Genomic DNA, 20,782 nt, shown 5'->3' on the forward strand with positions numbered 1-20,782 from the left:
AAATATAATATTATATACAATTAAATTGTTCATAATGTTCACAAGCTTGTTCATGTACAAATAATGTTTGAGCTTAACTTATTTAATAGTCGAGCCTAAACTTGGCCTTAAGCTTGGCTTGTTTGCTACTTGGTTTATTTACAGCCTTAGTTAAAATATCTCTCTCTAAAGTTTATAACAATAATATCTATCTAGATCCAAAAAAATACCTATTTCTCAAAAAAAAAAAAAAAGATTTAAATAATACCATGGTTTAAAGTGGGAGAAAAAGTAACATATTCACTAACTAAATTAAACAGCAATTTTTAGGGTGCGTTTGGTAGAGTTGTTAAACAACTCATTTTCAGTTTTTAAACAACATTACATACATTTCCATACACATTTTCACCCACACGTATTTCAAAAAACTACAAAAAATATTACTCAATCTCTTCTACCAAACGCGGGCCCTTAATGGTTAGAGCATTAGCACTGGGAAATGCTAATGCCATATCTAAGGGAAATTTGGCATTTTAAGCCTCAAAACCATCTGCATCAGGGAATGTTAAAGGCAAGTATTGCAAATTTTTTTGCAATACTGCTATAATGCAATTCTAAAGGTAGAATTGCACTGTAGCAATATTGTAAAAAAAAAAAATATATATATATATATATATATATTTTATCTCTGACTCTCTCATCTCTATCTCTCATCTCTCATCTTTGTCTCTCATTTCAGTCCTCTCTCCCTTACTCCCACTCTGTCTCTCTGTCTCCCACTCCCTATTTCTCCCCATCAAACCCCATCAAACTCCACTCCCACACCTTCCCCCTGCCGCTGCCCCAATTACATCCCCAATCACATCTCTGACCCCAACTACGTTCGCATTTTTGACACCACTCTCCGCGACGGCGAGCAATCCTCAGCGCCTCTCTAACCTCCAAGGAAAAACTCGACATAGCCCGACAGCTTGCCAAGCTCGGCGTCGACATAATCGAGGCCGACTTCCCCGCTGCCTCCAACAACGATTTCGAGGCCGTGAAGACCATTGCCAAGGAGGTTGGCAATATTGTCGATGCCGATGGGTACCTTTCGGTCATCTGTGGCCTCTCTCTGTGATTTGTAATGGGGTTCGGTGGTGTGGGTGTGGGGTTTTGATTTGTGGGAATGGGTTTTGGGTCGTGGTGGTGCAGTGGCGGCATGGGGCCGTGGTTGTGGCTGGGTATTGATCTTGCGTGGGGGCGTGGTTATGGAGACAACGCCAGTGGAGGCGTGGAGATCAGCTTTCGATGGGTTTTGATGGGGGTTCTGAATGGATTTTTCTTTATTTTTTGTGGGTTTCTTTGCATGGTGGTGGTGGGTGTGTTGTTGCCATGGTGGTGTCTCTAGTTGTGGTGGCAAAGGTGGGTTTCATGGTGGCAGATGTGGGTTTCATTTGTTTGGATTTTTGCCGTGGGGTGGTGGCATGGCCATGGGTTTCGGTTTGGGTATGTTCTTTGTGGTGGTGGTGGTTGCAGATTTGGGTTTTTGTTTTTATTTGGGTTTTGATATATATTATTTTATTATGTAGATATATTATTTTAATGAGTAGAATAGAAAAATAAAAATTTGAGATGTTGGAGATATTGTAAAATAGTATGGTATAAATGATAAAATAGCTTTTTGAGATAGTAAAATAGAGTATAGTAACATTTCCTGATACTAATGTTCTTAGAATGCAAAAATACCCTCTAAGGGTTTGGGTCATTTGCAAAAACACTTTATGGATTTCATTTCTTCTTTACAACTCCATAAGGTTTCTATATTTGCCAAATTAACCCACATGACTAACTTCGCTTAAATCTATTGGATGGAAAAAAATCACATGGCCAAGTTAAAAAGACTCACCATCTAACCAGTCACTAATCACATGATGATCACATATTTTTTCCGCTCATAAGAGCTCATAGAATTTATTAGAAAGAAATGAAACTTTGAGTGATTTTGCAACTTACCCAAACTCCATGGGTGATTCTGCATTTTGGCCTTTGATTTATTTTCATAACCTGTTCAATGCATTGGATTTGAGAACTTCTTTCACTGTGCACTATCATTCATGATGAGATTTATAGAAGTCAAGTTCCTTGCTTAGAAATAACATTGACTGCTCGCTGGACTTGCAACAGTGTATACGATTGTATTTTCCAACAAGTACCAGTGTATATTGACTGCTAGCTCGATCAAGTCTTTTTTTTTTTTGCTGAATCCCAAAACAAAGTATTTGTTTTTTAATAATAAAAAAAGAAAAAGAAATATGACCAGTACAAATCAATAATCGTCTAGTACCCGGAATTCTAACTCACAACACAAGTAATCCAATTCATGAAAATGACAGGAGGAATGTTCATTGGATGATTTGATATTAGTCCCCAAAAGTTGGACAAAGTACATATATACATACAAATCCTTCCAATAGGATCATGATGAATAGAGCCCAGAAGCAGACTTGTTCAATGATCCAAAGTACAATTAACCACCTTGTAACGTTCACCAGTTCCTTTGGAGTTATTTTTTTTTTTTGAAAGCGTTCCTTTGGAGTTATTCAACTTAAGTAATTGTTGTTTTTTTCTAACTTATGGACTACGTACGTTATGGTCAACCTGACTCTCCCACTTTTTCAAAAGCATTCAACCATTGAAGTAGAATCAAGAACAAAACGTTGGTCCCACGGTTCAAGTGTCTATTGGTTCCTACATCAAGCTGCTTTTAATTCCATACGCTGGTGAGGTGACTGGACTTTATTGTGTTGGGAGACATATTCGCATATATAGATGGACTCAGTGGTGGAAAACTGACTTGTGGTGGCCCAATTGATTTAGGATTTGTGCTTAAAGTGCAGCCAGTTATGAACATGTTCTTAAAAGTACATAAAGTTCTAAGAAGCCTCAAAACAATGGAGATTTGAGTGTACTATGACTAAGAGAGAGTTCTGGGGCCCTACTTTATAGTACTATGAGACTCCAAAAACCGATCATATTAGCATAAAAATCATTAGCTTGATCCTACTGCCTTTATGCATGGTTCTATGACACTCCTCAGGGGTCAGGGCAAGGTTGTCAAAATCGGATCCTACGTAGGATCGTGGGAGGTAGGTAGGATCGTAGATCGTAGGATCGAATCGTAGATCGTAAGATCCTACCTATTTTCAGATTTTAAGCAAAAAACCTATTGATAGTGACTTTGTATGTTATATAATCACTTAAAATATGAATCCATCCATTAAAAAAAAATTGCATCATAAAATGTAATTTGCACGCACTACATCGTTCTTATGTCATTCTAACGAAACAAAATATATTTAACTTTTGACATAATGTATTTAAAAATTTCAGTACATGCTTAATTAGCAACTAAGTACCAAAATATTATCTACACATATGGAAAATGTTTTCCAAATTCTAAATTCCAAATCCAAAATAAGTTAGGCTAGTTAGCATATAAAAACTAGCTAACTACAAATTTACAATATGTAATCCAAAAGAGAATTCTCAGTCTAAGGTAAACTAGCAAATTACAAATATGAAATCCAAAAGAGAATTCTCATTCTAAGGTTCTTCTAATCTAATCACTGTCATTGTCATATCCCATTTCATCATCTAAATATTTTAGGTTTTGTTTTTGAAAACATTAAACTTAAGTACTATATGTTTTTTTGAGATTTTATGTTGACATAGGGGTAAATTTGGGGCTTCAATTCATTATTGGGCTTCTAATAACCCGTTGGGCTTGTGAGTTTAGGTGGATTATCTTACCCAAATGAATCCCACTTAAAAAAAAAAAAAAAAAAAAAAAATCAAGCCAAATGGTAGGATCGGTAAGATCAGTAGGATCTCATACGATCCTACGATCCTATGCGATCCTACACGATCCTACATACGATCCTACCATTTTTGCGATCCTGCTACGATTTTAAACTTTTTGATGAGGTGGGATCGTAAAATCGTGCGATTTTACGATCCGGATCGCGATTTTGACAACCATGGTCAGGGGGCTTACTTTATAGGTCTTAAACTTAATTTTTTTGTGTGATATAAGATATAATATATAAAAAACACTTGAGGGTAGAAATACTCTGTGTGTTTGATCATTGTCCTTCTGAAGTGTTGAGAGGGATATATATGAATAAAAAAAAAAAAAGAGGGATATATATATATATATATATATATGTATCAAAAGCCACGTTGGAAATCCACTAGTGACAGTTCAATATATAATATTATCACTCTAGCTTTTTCCTCGAAGTTTCAGTTCTGATTTCTATCACAATCATGCATTGAGAATCAGAAAATGCCTTCCGTTGGCTTGACAGGTTCCTACTTTCAAAGGTTGGTTGTGGGCTTGGTAGTATTGCGTCAAAAGTAGAGAATTATTTTCAAGGGTAGTCGTTACCTTATTCAAGACTCGAGAAAGTAATGGTCTATATGTCCTTATAATCAAGGAATCTGGGGACCAAGAATTACTTTCATTGTTTCATCTAGAGATCAGGGACAAGCTTCTAGCTTGCCGCATACCATACGCACTTACTGTGTTGACCTGTGACCTGAGAGCATGGGCTCAAAGTGCCCCAAGAACCTGTGTTACTTAGACCTCATAAATCATAATGGTTCTCCCTTTGCTTCCATATTGTTTTGTTTACTTTTGTGGCTTTACCCCTTTCCTCAAATATAAATAAATATAGAGGAATACTAAAAATGCAAATTCCTGTCCTTTGAAATCAAAGTAAATTCATGAAACCAACCGTAATTAAGGTAGATACATGAATTCAATTTTATGTATGTATATTTCCTTTACACCAAAAAGAAATCAATTGGTGTTTTAGTCTTATAATAGATAAAAGTTATCACAAAACAAATATAAATTTCAAATCATTTCATTTTTTTTTTAAACAAAAAAACAAACACTTTTGACGAGCTTGTCTGTGTTAGTGACCATATCTCTCGTAAAGAGATTCAATCTTATATACGTTTTTTATATTTTAGGTTTTATTTGCTATTTTATGAAAACTTAAGGTTTAATTTTTTTTTTTTTTTTTTTGAATTTCGAAGGGTGTAGTTTTGTTATTTTTGAAACTAACAAGGTGATATATTCCTAAACTTTTTTTATTCTTTTTAATTTTTTTGGGATAAAAGGCAAAAAAAAACCCCTAAACTATTCTATTGTGTGTTTGTTTCTTTAAAAAACAAAAACACATCTTTAATTATTTTATCTTTTTTATTAATAGAAGATAATATTCTTTCCCATTTTAGTTACTAGTTTTGGACCATTGGTAACCAAACATGGTTCCATAACTTTTTTACAAATTCCGACAGAGCCTGAAAGGAACATGGCAAATGGTATACATACTTCATTTGACCACACCCAAAAAACCAAAAAAAGATGATATCATGTAAAAAGAACAGGCACATGTATCTTATTCATATTGTAATGTATTGAACATAAATCACAATCAATTGATAGAAAATATTGAAATAACTATTTACGAGCAAAACTTTAATCTCTTACGTAATAGTACACATCAATTTTTTTTAGAGCTGCGTATGGAGTTGCCAAAATTATGATAAATTAAAATCTAACATAGATAAGAAGAAGAAAATTTCGACCGTAAATTATAGGACAATCTTTTCAGAGATTGACATGTGAATTGTCTATATGGATAGCAGCTAATAATTGTGAAGTATAGAATAAAAAAAATATTAGTAGCCGCAACCAAATTTAAGTTAAATAATACTCCATGGTGTCAGAAGATTCAGAACTAGAACACCTAGCCAATAAGGAACAAGAAAGACCCACCTTTATAATATATCAATTGCGAAAATCATCCACAATGAAATATATTCATACGCCAGCAGTTGCATCTAATGACAGGCCTTCCAAGTTCCAACCTCTTCGCAGTATTTTAATCACAGGGAAGGAACATAGGAAATTTCGTTAATATTAGTTAATCCCCATGAATTCCTTGTGATATCATCTCTCTTTAAGTCAAACATATAAACACCCCCACAGAGAGAGATCCATGGTTTATTTATGTGAATGTGAGTATATGACATACACTACTACCATAGGATAATTTTTCCAAGCATTGACTTGATTTAAGGATGACAGATTTGTCATCTTAAGGACAAATAAAATAATACTAATATTTTTTTTTGAATATTTTAAGTATTAGTAAAAGGTTCGAATCCTAATGTTTTCGTTGAAAATTTAAAAAAAAAAGTACCATTTGATCCAAAGGTTATTAAAATTGAAATTTAGTGTCACCTAAAGCACAAAGAAAATAATCGCAGTATAAAACAAGAGGAATTTCAACCAAATTTAACTTAAATACAACAAGATGTTAATGTAATTTGCTTCTTCTAATAATAAAATAAATAAAGAGGTCTCATAAAAAAATAATAATAAAGGGGTGAGAAAATTATGGATTTGGCAAGCTCCAATATTAGTGCAGAGTTATCACCTCAGAGGATTTGGCAACCTTTAATTTCTTTTTTTCTTAGCACTCATTTAACTAATAGTAAAATATTTGAATATTCGAATCTGAATGTCTCAATTGAATTTTTTTTTAAAGTACATTTTCATCTAAAGGGTATTAGAATCGATTTAAAGTGTTAACTAAAGCACAAAGAAAATAATAGCAGTATAAAACAAGAAATACAACTAGCTGTTAATGTAATTTGCTTCTTTTTATAATAAAATAACCAAAGGGAGAGTGAGAAAATTGAACAAAATTTGGCTACAAACTTGATTATAGTCTAAGGTTACTACTTCACTTAATATCTTTTTATTGGATATAAATTTTGACAAATCCATCATTAGATTACATTATCTTCTTATATCCTCCATATTTGCAAAATTTCTAGAAGATTCAAGATCAATAATGTGGGGATGGCATTTACAAAATAAACCAGGGAGCCCATACCAATGTATATGTTGGGTCAAGGGACCAGTCCAAGGAAGAACTCCTCCTCGGCCATACTTGGCCGAGGACAAAAGGATGGCCGAGGACAAAAGGAACGGCCTGCCATCGAGAGTAACACTCCGGACCATTTTATGGAATAGGATAAGTACTAAGATAGAAAATGACAAAAGAAGGCATGGAAATATCTAAGAGAAAGCTACTACTATTGCATTAAGTGCTCTGCAAGTGAATAAAACCATGCTTTTTCAGCCTGCCTTTACAACCACTCCCAACGACTTTGGAGAGGGGTTGATGGGATAAGTATCAGCACTATCAATTTAATTCTACACGTGGACGGTGTAAATGGGAGGGAGATAGTATAAAATAAAGGAGAAGGGGAGAACACGGGGGGAGGAAGAGAGATATTAAGAATCAACCTCCTCGGATAAATCCGAGGACGTCTCTTCCCAGTAAACCAATGTTATCTTTCTTTCTTTATCATCAAGACCAGTTGGTTAGTCGTCTGATTTACTAAGATCCAAGTTTCCAACCCATTCTCTACAAATTCATTGTATTGGATTTATTGGACCAATACTCCATACAATTTGGACTTAGACCCCAAAAATTGTGACCCTACAAATAACTATATCATCAATTAATTTTTTAAATGGTAATTTTTGTAATCTAAAATTATACATAAAAAATAAGTATATAGATTATATAGTAAATAACATTCAATTGACACACAATTTAATTGTATATTAAGAATGTAAAAAATATATACTCCAACCATTAAATTTCAAAATATATACGTAATACTAATTTTTTATAAAGAAAATTATAATTTTAAGTTATAATCAAATTTGTATCCAAATTTTGTTTCAAAAAAATTTGGGATTGGCAGACTCCGCATAATTATTACCTGGATTTGGCAACCCTTGGTTTCTTTCTTCATGGCACTCATTTAATTTTGTTTGGACCTGTCAAATAATGGTGGCTAGATGTCCACTCCCTTTAAAGGCCGCACGTCATATCTCATAATAATGGTGCACAATGATCACCTAAGCATAGGTTCAAAGGTGTTTTGCTAAACTTTAAAAAAGTGGTTTGGGCATTAATTGCATTAAAGGGTAGAGTCAATATTTGATTTAAAGATTGGCCAAAATTCACATATAGAAGGAAAATTATTAGTTACTCTCGGAATATTATAAATGTGTATTTTTTCTTTTCATATAAATGATATGTTCCATCATAAATTTAATTAGTGGGACTCACCATTTATATGAGAGAAGAGAGTATGTATTTATAATAATCTGAAAATACATAATAATTTCCTCATATACATTTGTACTTGTGCTAAACTAACAAGAAATATAGAAAAACATTCATTTATCAAAAAAAAAAAAAGGAAAAATAGAAAAACATTCATGCGTAAGTAATTATATTTTGTTTAATTGTTTTAGAATACTAAATATTTTAACACATAAATACAAGGAGAGATGAGAAAGTTTTAAAGAAACGGACTATTTTGTTTAATTGTTAAAGATATAATAAGTATATATTTGAATTCTTTCTAAAAAATAAAAAGTATATATTTGAATTACTTTTTTTTTTCTAAGTGACATGTCAATTTGTGAGGTTCATGTGGAAATTTTTTTAATAGGAAACTATTAAAGTTACTACAAATTTTACTATAAACTTATGTAACAAAAAACAATTATCAGCTCAGTGGTGGATGGAAGCTTTGCCCCATAATATTACTTTTTGGATTGTCTTATCGAGTACCTTAAGACCAAGAGTTATGAGTACAACCAATTTCACACTCATTTTAACAACTATCCTATATGGCATATCGTGACTAATTACATCATTTTTACATAAATAATCCACCAATTTTTTTTCATTACTCACAATCAATCACATCAAATACTTGTAAAATTAGTTGTATTCCTAAAATTTTTGTAATGCCAATAGTTAAGGTAGAATTTTAACACAATCAAATCACTTTTCTTAAAATTTGAAAACAAGTTTTGCCCATAAAAAATCTAACTTCTTATTGAACTTTAGTTGCTTTCACTTCTTCTTAACATAGGTGAAACCCGTTTTATTATCTTCAAGGATTGCTTAGCTAGCCTTTAGGGAGCATGAGCATGCTCCTTTTTACATTTCAAAGCATCTAAAACCATCCTCACTATGACTAACTATATTACTTTTACATAAATACATAATTTTTTTCATCATTCACAGTCACTTAGGTCAAATAATTGTGAAATTACTTGTAGTCCTAAAATTTTTGTAATGACAATAGTTAAGGTAAAATTCTTAATGCAATTAAACCACTTTTCTTAATATTTGTGTACAACAAGTTTAACCAGTAAAAAATCCAAATTCTTATTGAACTTTAGTTGCTTTCACTTCTTCCTAACATAGGTGAAACCCGTTTTTATCATCTTCAAGAATTGCTTAGCCTTTAGGGCAGCCGTGAACATACTCCGCTGTTTTTTTTTTTTTTTCACAACTCACCATCAATTAGGTCAAATAGTTGTAAAATTAGTTGTAGTCCTAAAATTGTTGTAAGGACAATAATTAAGGTAGATTTCTTAATACAATCAAACCACTTTTTCTTCAAATTTCTATACAACAAGATTAACCCATAAAAAAAATCTAAGTTTTTATTGAACTTTAGTTGCTTTCACTTCTTCCTAACACAGGTGAAACCCGTTTTTATCATCTTCAACTTCAAGGATTGCTTAGCCTTTCGGGCAGTCATGAACACGCTCAACTTTTTTACATTTCAAAGGCATCTGAAACGACCTTCACCAGGTTTACAAGAATGAACTAATGCTGAATTTGACAGATCTTAGCAAACGTCACGCCTTCACCCTCCTCCTTAGTATTATAATCACACGGAGGGTTACCAGGAAACTTCCTTAATATTTCTTAATTGGCCCGACAATTCGTTACCCTCTCCTTTTTAAGTCAAACACACAATGTCACAAACAACCTCAGACTCAGAACCAGTGAGCCCCTCCCCGAAGGCTCGAATTCTATATTTCACTATATACAGAGACAGATTGTGGGAAGCACACTGGAAAAAGCACCCATTTCTCGATTTTTGAGCGTGCCCACTTCGAATCATTGAAAGCTATTATCTTTTTGTCACTTTAAACTATTACTTTAAACACACACACACACAAAAAAAAAAAAAAACCATTCGGAGCTCGTTAAAGTGGGGAAGAGCTAAAGCTTAAGTTTTTGAAATCTTTTATAAACTGAAGCTCTAAGAGTTTTTGTTGTTCCATAATCTTTGATTTCATCAATGGGGAGAGGAGGAGGAGGAGGACAAGAGAACGGTGCTCGAGAAATCGTTAGTCCTCGACGTGCCAATCGACAAGTGTTCCCAGCGTGGGCTAAAGATGTTGCAGAATGTGAAAAACACTTCGGTGTGAACAAAAAAATTGGTCTTCGATCCCATGATGTAGAGAAGAGGATCTTAACTTATGGCTACAACGACTTGGAGAAGCATGAGTCCCAGTCGATTTGGGCTTTGGTGCTCGACCAGTTCAACGACACTTTGGTTCGAATCCTACTTGTTGCGGCGGTGATTTCCTTTATTCTTGCCTGGTATGATGGCGAGAAGGGAGCTGAGAAGGAAATCACTGCCTTCGTGGAGCCGTTGGTGATTTTCTTGATCCTTATTGTGAACGCGATTGTTGGAGTTTGGCAGGAAAACAATGCGGAAAGGGCACTCGAAGCGCTTAAGGAGATTCAATCCGAGCACGCCGCTGTTATTCGAGATGGCAAGAGGATTGCTAATCTTCCTGCCAAGGAGCTCGTGCCTGGTGATATTGTCGAGCTCAAGGTTGGTGATAAAGTCCCTGCAGATATGCGTGTATTGCAATTGATTAGCTCGACTTTGAGGATCGAACAGGGGTCTCTAACTGGAGAGAGTGCGGCTGTGAATAAGACCACTAAAGCTGTCCCAGAAGACTCTGACATTCAAGGAAAAAGGTGTATGGTTTTTGCTGGAACCACAGTTGTGAATGGGAATTGCGTTTGCTTGGTTACTCAGACTGGAATGGAAACAGAGATTGGGAAAGTGCACGAGCAAATTCAAGAGGCTTCGCTATGCGAAGAAGACACACCTTTGAAAAAGAAACTCAATGAGTTTGGTGAAACTCTGACAAAAATAATTGGAGTTACGTGTGCGGTTGTGTGGATTATAAATGTGAAGTACTTTCTCACTTGGGATTACAATGAAAATGGGTGGCCTAAGAATTTCAAGTTTTCATTCGAGAAGTGTACTTATTACTTCGAGATTGCCGTGGCATTGGCTGTGGCTGCTATCCCCGAAGGATTACCGGCTGTTATTACAGCGTGTTTGGCACTAGGGACGAGAAAGATGGCTCAGAAGAATGCCCTTGTGAGGAAGCTGCCAAGTGTTGAAACTCTTGGATGTACCACTGTGATTTGTTCTGATAAAACTGGTACATTGACTACTAATCAGATGGCAGTGTCGAAGCTTGTGGCTATGGGGAGCAGTGTTGATAGCTTGCGATCGTTTAAGGTTGATGGCACTACATACAATCCATTTGATGGTAAAATACATGATTGGCCAACTGATTTTGATGCTAATCTTCAAATGATTGCTAAAATCTCTGCTCTATGCAATGATGCTGACATTGCTCAAGCAGAGTATAAGTACATGGCCCATGGCATTCCTACTGAGGCAGCTCTGAAGGTGATTTTCTCTGTTTCCTTTTGTTTGCTAATAACTTGTGTGATTGGGATAAATTTTTTTTTTCTTAAAGTTTATTTTTTGTTGCAAATGGTGTTACTGTATGGTATTAGAATTACTGTTGTATATGCCCCTGCTCTGCAAAAGAAAGTTAAAATTTTTGTTGAGATTCTTAATTAATCTGCCCTGCTCTATGCGTTTCAGGTTTTGGTTGAGAAGATGGGCCATCCTGAAGGATCTAAATTTGATGAAGCACCGATGACACCAAAATCTCCTAAATCACCAAAGAATGATGTGCTACGTAAGTAATTGAAACTGGCAAACTTAATTCTAGGAAGACAATTTTTCACAATTTTTTTTAAGAACCGCTGGACCTACCGCGGATACCACTTTTATTGACACTAATCATAGCATGACACATTAAAAATTGTGAAAAAAAAGTGTGTATTTGGATTTAATGTTCTTAGTTCTTACCCCACCATCCACTCTTTAGAAAGGGGAAAAAAGAAAAAGAGAACCTTGATAGTTTATGCAGTCTGCTGCCATTTTTTTTGGTAAAAAATTATTTTATGAATATTCAGGTTGCTGCCAGCTGTGGAATGAAAATGAACCTCGGATTGCATCTCTTGAGTTTGACCGTGATAGGAAGTCCATGGGTGTTATTGTGAATTCACGTGCAGGGAAGAAGTCATTGCTAGTGAAGGTATACTCTCCTTTTCTGCATGTGTGTGTATAAGTGGGGGTTTAGTATACGGAACATGCAGTTTTAAGTGGTTGCTTGGTGTGTTTAAAACTTAAAATTTTAAAATACAATCAAGAGCTTGTTTAATGTTTCCAAAATTAAACAATGATGTTTAACACAGGCCGATAATTTGCAAATTTTCTCACAACTTTGTTATTCCCTTTGTCAATTGTACAATGATATAGAATTCTAATTTAAAGTGCTTAACTAATGCAGGGTGCTGTAGAAAATGTATTAGAGAGGAGCACTAGGATTCAGTTGCTTGATGGTTCTGTTTTACCATTGGATCAGAATACAAGGAAACTCATTGTAGATGCCCTTCAGGAGATGTCTACTGGTGCATTACGCTGTCTTGGTTTTGCATACAAGGAAGAGCTTGGTGAGTTTGAAACCTACGATGGTGAAGATCACCCAGCCCATGCACTTTTACTTGATCCATCTAATTATCCATCAATTGAGAGTGACCTCATTTTTGTTGGTTTGGCCGGACTGAGGGTGAGTCTTGACATTGCTAATTCCACTGTTTTTTACTTAGTCCATCATGTTATTTCTATATTAATGACCTAACCTTGCGTGATCGATTTTCTAAATCTTCATAGGACCCTCCTAGGGAAGAGGTTTTCCAAGCAATTAAGGACTGCAGAGCAGCTGGGATTCGTGTTATGGTTATTACGGGAGATAATAAGAATACAGCTGAAGCTGTATGTCAAGAAATTGGTGTATTTGGACCTAATGAAGACATAAGTTCAAAAAGTTTAACAGGAAAACAGTTCATGGAACTGAAAGATCAGAAGGGCCATCTAAGACAAAACTGTGGTCTCCTATTTTCTAGGGCTGAACCAGGGCACAAACAAGAGATTGTGAGGTTGCTGAAAGAGGATGGAGAGGTGGTTGCCATGACAGGTGATGGGGTGAATGATGCACCTGCCTTGAAACTCGCTGATATTGGGATTGCAATGGGCATTTCTGGAACAGAGGTATTTTTTTCTTCTTTCTATTTAGTTTATGATTTTCTCAAATCTACATTTTGATGTGCATGACATGTTGATTGGTAAACCTAAATAAAAGGCATAATCAGTGGGAAAGCCAACTCATTAAAAGAAATCAGCAGGGGAGAAGTGCACAAATATTAATCCTTGAATTACAGTGAGGCCAGAGAGGGCATATTTATAGAAAATGGAAATCTTCAATTTGATCGTATAGAAAGTAATGAGATGCATTTGACAGACTCATAACAGTGGGGTACTGTTGAACAGCATTTGTGTTACCTATGCTATGCACTAGTAGTCAGAACAAGGGAGTATGAATTCAGTATTATGGTTGACTTGTAATGCCAAAACTTTGTTTCTTGGTCAAAATTTGTAACTTGTTATCATCCTGTGTTCCTTGTAAATCACCATTTTTGTATCATAATCATTATTTCTTTCCCTCTTTCAGGTTGCGAAAGAATCTTCAGACATGGTGTTGTCAGATGATAATTTCAGTACAATTGTCTCTGCTGTTGGTGAAGGCAGATCTATCTACAACAACATGAAGGCTTTTATCAGGTTGGTTCTATTTTTTCTTGTTTTTATTATTTTTTTATCCATAGCTCTTTGAAGGTTGTACCATAACCTTATTTGCCTTAAGAGATAATTGAAGTTTGGCTTATTTGGTGACCTATTCTATTGATATGAAATAGTCTAAATGATATCATTGTTACTTTGTTTGGAAGCCTGTGAACTTCCTGTGTGTATATCATACTTACTTTGTTAGGGGAATTGTATATTAAAATTTGTAGTCTCCTTCATATTGATACAGAAAACATGGTTTCCTTCATATTGGCACAGAGAATATAGTGTTTTCTGTGTTATGTCAATGGAATCATTTTGCATTGGACTTTTCTTTTCTCTTCTATATTGGATAATTGATATATTGCTTAGTAAGCTGACTGCAAAATTTTGGGATTAAGGCTTGGAGGTTGTTGATATATTGCTTGGTAGGGAACATCTATAAAATCATAATAAAATTATTACTAGGTACCATCCTCTCTGGATTTTGCAGATATTTCCCAACTAGGGCTTGGACTAATGTTTTTAACAATTATAAATCCTGTGTTTGTGGGCCTCTGCCTTCTCCTTTGATACGATATTACCCGTTCTACTAATATCTTTTTCATTATCCATATATATTTTCTGACGTGCATTCTGACTTCTGAAGTGAATTTTTAAACTAGTAATTCACCACTGTTTAGCTTATTCATTTTGTATTTGTGTGAACTGAGTCTAAACTTCTTGTTGACAGTGGAATATTATAGGCTAAATAACTTATTGTCAACACTTATGCAAGTCAATTTGTATAATTATCTAATCCTAGCACACCCAAGATCGGTAGCACTTTGAAGGGCACCCCTTAAACTTTGTTTAATAAATAAATCATAGAAATTTCCTTTAAGTCAACTACCATTTTACCCTATTAATTTTGATACTAAGACATGGCAACATGTATTTTTGTGGTTCCACCCTATTTCAGGTACATGATTTCCTCCAACATTGGTGAGGTTGCCTCTATATTTCTAACAGCAGCTTTAGGTGTTCCAGAAGGCCTGCTACCTGTTCAACTTCTGTGGGTCAATCTTGTTACAGATGGGCCACCTGCAACTGCTCTGGGATTTAATCCTCCAGATAAGGATGTAATGAAGAAACCTCCTCGTAGAAGCGATGACTCTCTAATCAGTGCCTGGACTTTATTCCGTTATCTGGTATTTATCCTTTTACTTCTGTTCCAAACTTTCTTTTGATTATTTTTTGATAATTCGATCGTTACAATAACAGGGGAGGGCAGATTCCAACCCTGGTTTTCCTTTATAAGGAGAACAGGTAAACCATTGAGCTATAAGGCTCTTGACTTTTATGTCGATTTAATACTCAAGATTTCTGCCCTTTTTCCCGATAAGACTCAAAATTTTAATTGAATGGAAAAATCTTGTTACACACTCAATATTGTACACTTCATACATATCATATCCAGAATTGCGTTAGTGATATCTACAATAAAACGTGAACAACGACAGTGTGTATGGATGTTGTACACTAGTGAGATTGTGATAATCACTACTTTGATTGAATCTATAATTTATCCACTCTTGACTTTTCCTACACAGGTCATTGGGCTGTATGTTGGGGTGGCAACAGTTGGTATATTTATCATTTGGTATACTTGTGGTTCCTTCCTGGGCATTGACCTTAGTGGAGATGGTCACACCTTAGTCACATATTCACAACTTACCAACTGGGGGCAGTGTTCAACCTGGACAAATTTTACTGCTTCACCCTTCACAGCAGGCAATCAACTTGTTTCTTTCGATGACCCCTGCGATTATTTCAAAGCTGGGAAAGTGAAAGCCATGACACTCTCACTCTCTGTGTTGGTTTCCATTGAAATGTTCAACTCCCTCAATGCCCTTTCCGAGGATGGAAGCCTGTTAACAATGCCCCCATGGGTCAACCCTTGGCTCCTTTTGGCCATGTCTGTCTCATTTGGCCTGCACTTCTTGATCCTCTATGTCCCATTCCTGTCACACGTATTTGGCATCGTGCCCCTCAACTTGAATGAATGGCTCTTGGTTTTCATAGTTGCATTCCCTGTGATTCTGATTGATGAGGTTCTGAAGTTCATAGGGAGATGTAAAAATGGGTCTCAAGCATCGACTAGAAAGACGGCAAAAAAACCCAAGTCAGAATGAGACAACTTGTGGAGATACAGTTCATAAAACCCATTTTACAACGAGGATGACCTGGGCCTTTAATAACTGGCTTCACTATAATAATTTTCCAATAATTTTCCTTTCATTTTACTTTCCTTGTTTTTGTACATAAAAGACTCAATTCCCTCCCCTCCACTTTTTGTTGTAAACAAAATATATGCAGCTTCTATATATCTAATCATGTATACCTATAATGTCAGTTGAAGATTTTGGATCTTCTCAATATTAATGAATAGATAAATAAAAAGAAACCAACACATAGATTTGTGGGGTTCGACAGCTTGCTTACATCTATGAGAGCTAGTAGCAAAAAATCTTCCCTATCAAAAAATAAAGAGTTTACAATGATTTTATAGTGCCTCAAAAGAAACCCCAATCCAATACATCCATGAATTTTTTTCTAACCATATCTCTAGGTGTCATAGAGAGTATTTCACTCCAATTTTTTTTGCCTAATTAGTCTCATCCATTAACCAATACTCAACACATTTATAAAAATAGTTTGTGTGAATCAAGTAAACACAAGATACAATGTAAGCAAACAACACATAAGAGTAAACACCCCAAATTTTATTACTTTACCTCACTTAGTCTAAAGTCTAAACACACGGCCACCTAGGCTTAATTAACCCTCTATTTTCTGATTAACCCATTAGACGTACTTCTTGTTGACATAGTTTGCACATGTTCGAGTCCTTAGCAAGCCTTGCTCAATAACCTGGCAGCATGGTTTTCAGAATCCAACCTCAACCCCCCAAGTTATTAAATTAGAGTTAAGGCATACCAAGTTACCAACTACTAGGCTAGCCGACATTGTTGTGACCTTTGTTTTGAAATGATAATAGTTTAATTTTATTCTACCACATCTTATTACCCTTGAATTTGTATTGTTTTCTAAATTTATTTGCTATTTATGAATTATACTTTTCCGTAAGAATGTGCTATTTATAAATTTATTCTTAAAATGATCTTATTTTATATTAGGCTAAAATATTGTTTCATCCTTAAATTTTCAGTAATTTTTTTTTTCATCTCTAGACTATTAAAAATGTTACATTTACCAAATCTTAATTTTAAAAGTTATTTTTTTCGTCCCTAAACTATTGAAAAACTCAAAAAAGAAAAGAAAAATTCTTTAAAAAACTTAGGGATGAAAAACAATTTTTTTAAAGTTTAGAGACAAAAACTGAAATTCAAGCAAACTTTAGGGACAAAAACAATATTTTTTAACCTTTATATTAAAATGATTTCAATTTGAGGGATACTAAACAATTTTATTTAATTTAGGCTTGTTTATGTATTATCATTTTCTATTACCTTATAAAAACAGTGAAAATTCATTTGAAATTCGTATAATATTATTCAGATTTTTTAAGACAATTTTGTTAATGTTTACAAATTGAATATATTTAATTGTAAATTAAATTAATTATGACATCGTCAAGTTTCGACATTTGATCAAACTTCAATTTAACCTCAAAAACCTTAAACATATTCCTTTTTTTTTTTTTTTTTATTACTTGAATGGTTAAGTTTTTAAACATTGTCTAGCAGCCCAAACACAGCTACCCAACATTAAGCTTTGCCCATGAGCACCACTATACGGAGGGTTTAGCCCATGCCCATGCTACCTCTAAATCTGGCTAGCATCATCCAAACAACACATCCAACTCATTTATCACATCATCACTCATATGCAAACATAGCCCCACTTCGCCATGCTAAACACGGCCCATTTCTTGTTTCCCACACTAAACTAGCGCACTACAGAATCAGGTAGCCTAGCCCTATTGACCTACTCATTGCACAACAACTTGATCACAACCTAGCCCATGCAAGGCTGCCTTGTCCCAGGCCCAGCAATCCAATTGGTGTCCTCAGCACATGTATGGCTTGCAGCCTCTGCCAAGTCTTAGCCATGAAACAGACTCTTTGCAAAGCTACTATTTTGTTTCCTCTAGGCTAATTTGTGTAGTCTTGAACCACCATGAGATAGCACGATGGACTGCTGCCTTCAAATACCTTGCACATCTTTCCATCATCTTGATACAATCTTAATTAGTCACCTATGGTTTCCTTAGATTCCTTTCAGCTTCAATAAGAAAACTACTATGTTTACAACACTTTTACAACAAATTTTAAGTCATAATTTGTTATAGGTTTTAATTTGAACTCATCACTGAAATTATTTTTTTGTCCATCAATAACAGTTAATAACAACTATGATTTATTGTGAAAATGTGGTGGACTTAATATTCTCAATAACTAAAATCAAACATATGGCATACCAGAGTTGGTAGGGTATAAAATAAAACACAAAAAGTAATACATAAGATTTGTATTCAATAATGAGTTACAATTAATAATTAAAAAAAATCTGAGAATTTGTGAGTTAAAAGAAGTTCCGGATGTAGCATAAGGGATTGTTATGTTTGTCAACCTCTGTGATCAACCAATTAATATTCAACATCGTCACCCAAACCCACTGTCACAACCCCTTGACTCAAAACATGGACTTTGCTCATGCATTTTGTAGTTGTATCTTCCTTCCAACTTTTCAAGATTTTTAGAATGGAAAAAAAAGAGCATACACACCAAATTTCTTCCTACAAATATAATAACTTGTCGAGAGTACTTTCGAGCTGCTCTAGAATTTTGGGAAATGTAGTATACATCCACACGTTATGGCCTTATGGGACCCCAGAAGAGTCCCATATGATTTGTGCACTAGAGAATTAGATCATCTCCAATGGAAAAAACAAAGGATGAAGAAGATAGCTAGGCAACTAACATAGTAACAAACTCTCCATCGTGTAATCATGCATATGACGACCTCCACGCCAATCTATTTGACCCAGGCCTCAAATTTTCTTTCTTTAATGGTATTTTCTTTTACTTGGTCAGCTGTTTACTGAGCTGGATTAACCAGTTTTACAAGAAATTAAGACATCGTATAACACCAAAACACATGTCGCCTTGTGTATCAGCAAATCAAGCTTGACAGCTATGACCATGAGATAGTCCATTATGTTCTTTTTGAACCATATATTTAAACTTAATTAAATGATATTTTTCATTTAAAATCTATTCTTATAATTTGTTTAGATGTAATTTTTTTTAATGAATTTCATGTTCATATGTGAGTTGTTCATCTAATTTTATATTAATAATTTTTTTTGGAAATATTTTTTATTTGTTTTTGTAGATTTTCACTTTTTCATTATTATTATATTGTGTTCATTGCTAGTAACAAATTATCTAGAGAGCTCTTTTGTAACTTGATTAATTTTTCACAAAACTTAAATTATATACATTTTTTAATGTTAACAACTAGTATATATATGAAAAGCTACGAAGATTAAAGAAATAATTAAAACAAAGAAATGAGTGGACATGGTCCACCTACTCTTTGCCAATTTCCCCCTTTTTTTTCATCTATAAACAATTGAATAATGTTAGATTCATAATATTTTCATAACAAATTTTAAGTGGTAATCTATTATTGTTTCTAATCTGGATCCACTGCTAACATCTTTTTTTTACCTATCAATAACAGATTACTACCTAAAATTTGTTGTGAAAATGTGATGGACGTAATATTACTCTAAATTTTTTTTTTTTTTGATTAATGCAACACAACAATTTCACAACATTCCTAAATTAGCATAGCAAAAAAATTTAATTAGAGATTGTGGTAAGCCCATGTCTGAGTTGATATGTTAATTTAGGAATGTTGTGAAATTATTGTAACAATTTGATTTTGTTGTGTCCATTGCATTACTATTTTTTTCATCTATTGGTTAATATTTAGGGCCTAATTAATATTCTTATAGGTATATAAATATCTCTATTGGTTAAAATTTGGGGCCTTAGGCGACCGCCTAATTGGCCTCGTGGTAGGCCTAGCCTTGGGAGCACTTAAAAGTCCATCTAAACTAAGAACCTTATAACTCAATTGGTTAACACATTTTAGTATTTTCAATGAAAATATCTAGGGATTAAATTTCTTGACCCCAAGTATCAAATTATCCCCCACTCTCCACCAAAAAAAAAAAAAAAAGAGTCCATCTGGGGCTTGTTGGTTAGGTGCTGGATGTCCAAGTTAAAAATTCCATCTTTGTGATCATGATAGATTTGTCTGTTTGTCAGCAATGGCGGCTCCACGTTAGAGCCAAGGTGGTCACAGGACCACCCTGATCTAGAAAAAAAAATCATTATTATATATAAAATTTAAAAATTTAATGATTTAGGCAAACCCATTGTTGTATTATATTATCTTTGTATATTCTTCATACTTACAAAATTTCAAGGTAATCAAAGATCGATAGCCATGCCATCAATTAATTTGAAGTTTGTGTAGTTTAAAATATTTCATAAAAAATAAGTTTATGGATCGAACGGTAAATAATAACCGATTGACATGAAAATTGGCATACATGTTAAGAATATATAGAACATGTAATCCAACGGTGAGATTTTCAAAATATGAATTTGATAACAAATTATTGAATGGTGTAATATTGCTTAGAGTTACACCACTTAATATTTTTTTAATTGGATGCGAATATTGACAAATCCACCGTTAGATTACATTATCTTCGTATATTTTTCATGCTTGCGAAATTTCGAGGTGTCCAAATACT

The 20,782-nt window shown here is 34.2% G+C and overlaps 1 protein-coding gene across 1 annotated transcript; it reads left to right on the top strand.

Moving 5' to 3' along the window:
- The first annotated feature begins 9,895 nt into the window (after positions 1-9,895).
- Positions 9,896-16,427, top strand: LOC126691710 (calcium-transporting ATPase 1, endoplasmic reticulum-type-like). The gene is made up of 8 exons (XM_050386811.1): positions 9,896-11,655; positions 11,857-11,953; positions 12,234-12,355; positions 12,611-12,889; positions 12,994-13,371; positions 13,832-13,941; positions 14,906-15,134; positions 15,537-16,427. The coding sequence occupies exons 1-8, from the start codon at positions 10,234-10,236 to the stop codon at positions 16,116-16,118; spliced, it is 3,219 nt and encodes a 1,072-aa protein (XP_050242768.1). The 5' UTR covers positions 9,896-10,233; the 3' UTR covers positions 16,119-16,427.
- Positions 16,428-20,782: the final 4,355 nt, after the last annotated feature.

The sequence above is a fragment of the Quercus robur genome, chromosome 7 (genome assembly GCF_932294415.1).
Source record: "Quercus robur chromosome 7, dhQueRobu3.1, whole genome shotgun sequence".
Taxonomy (NCBI): domain Eukaryota; kingdom Viridiplantae; phylum Streptophyta; class Magnoliopsida; order Fagales; family Fagaceae; genus Quercus; species Quercus robur.

Bases quoted from the DNA above. Each gene is read 5' to 3' on its own strand.
- LOC126691710 (XM_050386811.1), top strand. From the start codon at position 10,234: ATGGGGAGAGGAGGAGGAGGAGGACAAGAGAACGGTGCTCGAGAAATC. The intron at 12,356-12,610 runs GTATACTCTCCT...TAACTAATGCAG, and splicing joins AGAAGTCATTGCTAGTGAAG to GGTGCTGTAGAAAATGTATT. The intron at 13,372-13,831 runs GTATTTTTTTCT...TCCCTCTTTCAG, and splicing joins TGGGCATTTCTGGAACAGAG to GTTGCGAAAGAATCTTCAGA.